Here is a 2,959-nt window from a genome sequence, read left to right on the forward strand (position 1 = left end):
CACCTTAAGAGTAGACTGCTAAGCATACATGTTTTTTTACAAGGATACTAAGCATAAATGTTGATGCAGCAAAATACAAAACAAAATTGTTACACTGATAATTTCCAACTATCCTCATTGAATTTGCACAGCTATCAGAAGGTATATTGGCTTCTTTATTTTACTTGGAACAAATAGGCCACGTTGGGCCAAGATCAAGCACATTCCATCATCAAACAGATTTAACTACTAGCCTACTAGGAGTATTTTCAATCAAATATCACAGTACCGCTCACTCTTAGTAGGCTAGTAGTAACATTGTGTCCTAACAATCAATAGAATAAAATGCTCGATACAGTTGGTAATAGATTCATCAGTTTAATTACTTTTGACCATAGAGTACAAGCTTTCGAATAATTGTCACATCTGAAAAAATTCGATGCTGTAGGGAGGAGAGGGGAGAAGCACACCGCAAACAAGTAAACAAACGGCAACTTACTTGCAAAGTTGCAATCTCCTCATACCCTCGACAACCTCCTCCTCTCGCACAAAAACGATAGTATACAGATGACACGGCCGCCGCTGGAGCGCGTTATTCTGTAATCAAGAGCTCTACTCGTCTCCGACGATCTCGAACTCTTGCTCGCGGAGGTGGGCGATGAACCGGACCGGCTTGTCCTGGCCGTCCAGCTTGAGCTCGAACTCCACCTTGAAGGGGAGATTGGCCGTGACGCGCTTGCCCTTCCACACGCCGATGTACTGCTTGACGACGCCCTCCATGCCGCGCAGGTCCAGCCCCGGCGCCTTGGCGACGTGGTGGACGCGGACGGGCGCCGTGACGCGCACGCGCTTCCCGACCTTGCGCGAGGCGGCGGCCTCCTCGGCGGCCACGTCAGGGTACGAGGACACGTCGCTGCCGACGGCCACCCGGCGCGCGATGTCGAGGCGCGCGCGCCACCGCGGCGGCGTGGAGAGGAGGCGGCAGCGGGCGGGCGTGGAGGCGGGAGGGAGGGGGCCGCGGCGGGGGAGGAGGGGAGTTGACGATGTGGAGGTGGAGGGGGACGCCAGGGCGGTGGCGGTGGCGGTGGCGGTGGCCGCCGTGGTTGCCATCGGGCACGGGGAGGTTGGTGGGCGAGTGGGGAATTGCATCGAGCAGGCGGTGGGCACGTGAGATGCGGGGAAGGAAGCGAGTGGCGTGAAATCCCAGCGACGATTGGTTGTTTCCTCTGCCCTACTGCTGACCCACAGGCCACAGCCCAGGGATGCTCTGTGGGCTGTGGGCTGGGATAAAAGCCAGCCCATAATCCAGATCAACCGAATTTTGGATACTTTTTCTATATTTTCCCCTCAATAATTCAAGGGAAATTACGTATTTAAAATTTTGAACGCATATTTTGTGGAAATACTTTAATAGATAAATTTAACTTACTGGACGTATGGACCACAGAGAGTTTTAATTCAGCATTTCAGTTTATCTTTTTATTTCAGAAAACCAATCACATGCTCGAAAATGCTGGAACCAACATAACACACAGCACATACACGAGGTGAGTGACTGACCACAGTATGCTGGGGTGAGAGGGCTCTCATTTACATGTGTGACAGATGATCACCATGAATGTTTTTGGCGAGGAACTGGAGGTTCACAATAGAAGGAAGGATCTTAGAGCATGTCCAAGAGATTCTTTATATCCTTCATAGTTTATAGGAATAGAGATTTTTGTGAAAAATATCCTCCAACAGTCTCTTCAATTGGATATATAAATATAGACATCCTCTATTTTGAATTTCTCGCTAGCCAAAGATGAAGAGCAAGAATGACTCTATAGACTACGCACAATAAATAAAAAAGCTATTGGAAAGTATAAAGGTATACAAAACAATTTTTATCCAAACGACTTTTTAAATCATCACAGAGTAGTTTTTAGAAAAGCAAGATGCTATTACAATCCAACGATTCTGTTTGGAAACGAAAGGATCGAGCCCGACATGCATGGATCCTCGTGGCAGCCGGGAGAATCGGAGCGAGACATCCACAACAGATTGTGAGACTGCGCCCATTGATCGTGGCAGCCGGCGACACGTCATCTTTACATTACGCTGACGGGTGGTCCATTTGGGATCAACGGCCCCACATGCCAGGTCCCCATCCTAGTCAGTCGCTTGTTTGTAGGCCCAAGCAAGTTGTGCGGCCCATGTCTAGGAGATGATTTGTTGGGCCAACAATTTACAATTGGCGCTGCTCTAGAAGCGATGTCAAACGCTCTGTTGGCCCTCACACCAACGTTCTTTTTCTTCAGGTCTGTGGAATGTTACATTCCTTTTTTCAAGTGTAACAGTATGTTCCAGTCTCTGAATCAATGGCTTCCGATCGGACACATCTCGTGTCCTCAAAGCTGGGTCAGAAATTCCGGTAATATTTTGAGATTACGGTGATAGGTTATTGTACAGTGAAGGCATGGCGATGGTAAACCTGTAATGATGTTCTATGACTTGTGATTCAGTCAGGATCTGAAACGTGGGGTGTTGGAATGGAGTTGGGGTGCAGAAAAGGTTTGTGAACCCTAGCATCCGGTGGCCATCAAAGTTTTTGCTGTGTTGGCTCCATGGCAAGTTTGGTAGCCTCAAATCCTTGGTATGTTCGTCACATTGTTTGGCTTTATGAGCACGTAATTCAGTTTCAGTTCAATGGTAGAGATGGTAGAGCTGAAGCAAGCGCAGCGGGTTCAGAAAGAAGAACGGGATGGGACTGAAGATCGCGGCAAGGAGCAAGTACGACAACTTCTGCCGCCCGGGTTCCCAGCTTCCCGCTTCACATCCGCCGTCACGTCCCACCGACCACCGAGAGCCGCAGCGCACAACCACGACTATGCCGGCGCATGTCGCCTACCCGTTCCCAAGTCCCAAGCATGCCAGCTTATGCGAGCTCGCGTTTGGTTTATCCAGACGCCATACCAGAACACCTCACGCGCGCGGTCAC

The 2,959-nt window shown here is 49.4% G+C and overlaps 1 protein-coding gene across 1 annotated transcript; it reads right to left on the reverse strand.

The window, feature by feature from the left end:
• Window positions 1-286: 286 nt before the first annotated feature.
• LOC120683542 (ferredoxin-thioredoxin reductase, variable chain-like) lies at window positions 287-1,213 on the reverse strand. Its single transcript, XM_039965623.1, has one exon. It carries the CDS (start codon window positions 1,126-1,128, stop codon window positions 592-594), a length of 537 nt encoding a protein of 178 aa, XP_039821557.1. The 5' UTR covers window positions 1,129-1,213; the 3' UTR covers window positions 287-591.
• Between the last annotated feature and the right edge of the window lie 1,746 nt (window positions 1,214-2,959).

The sequence above is a fragment of the Panicum virgatum genome, chromosome 7N (genome assembly GCF_016808335.1).
Source record: "Panicum virgatum strain AP13 chromosome 7N, P.virgatum_v5, whole genome shotgun sequence".
Lineage (NCBI taxonomy): Eukaryota > Viridiplantae > Streptophyta > Magnoliopsida > Poales > Poaceae > Panicum > Panicum virgatum.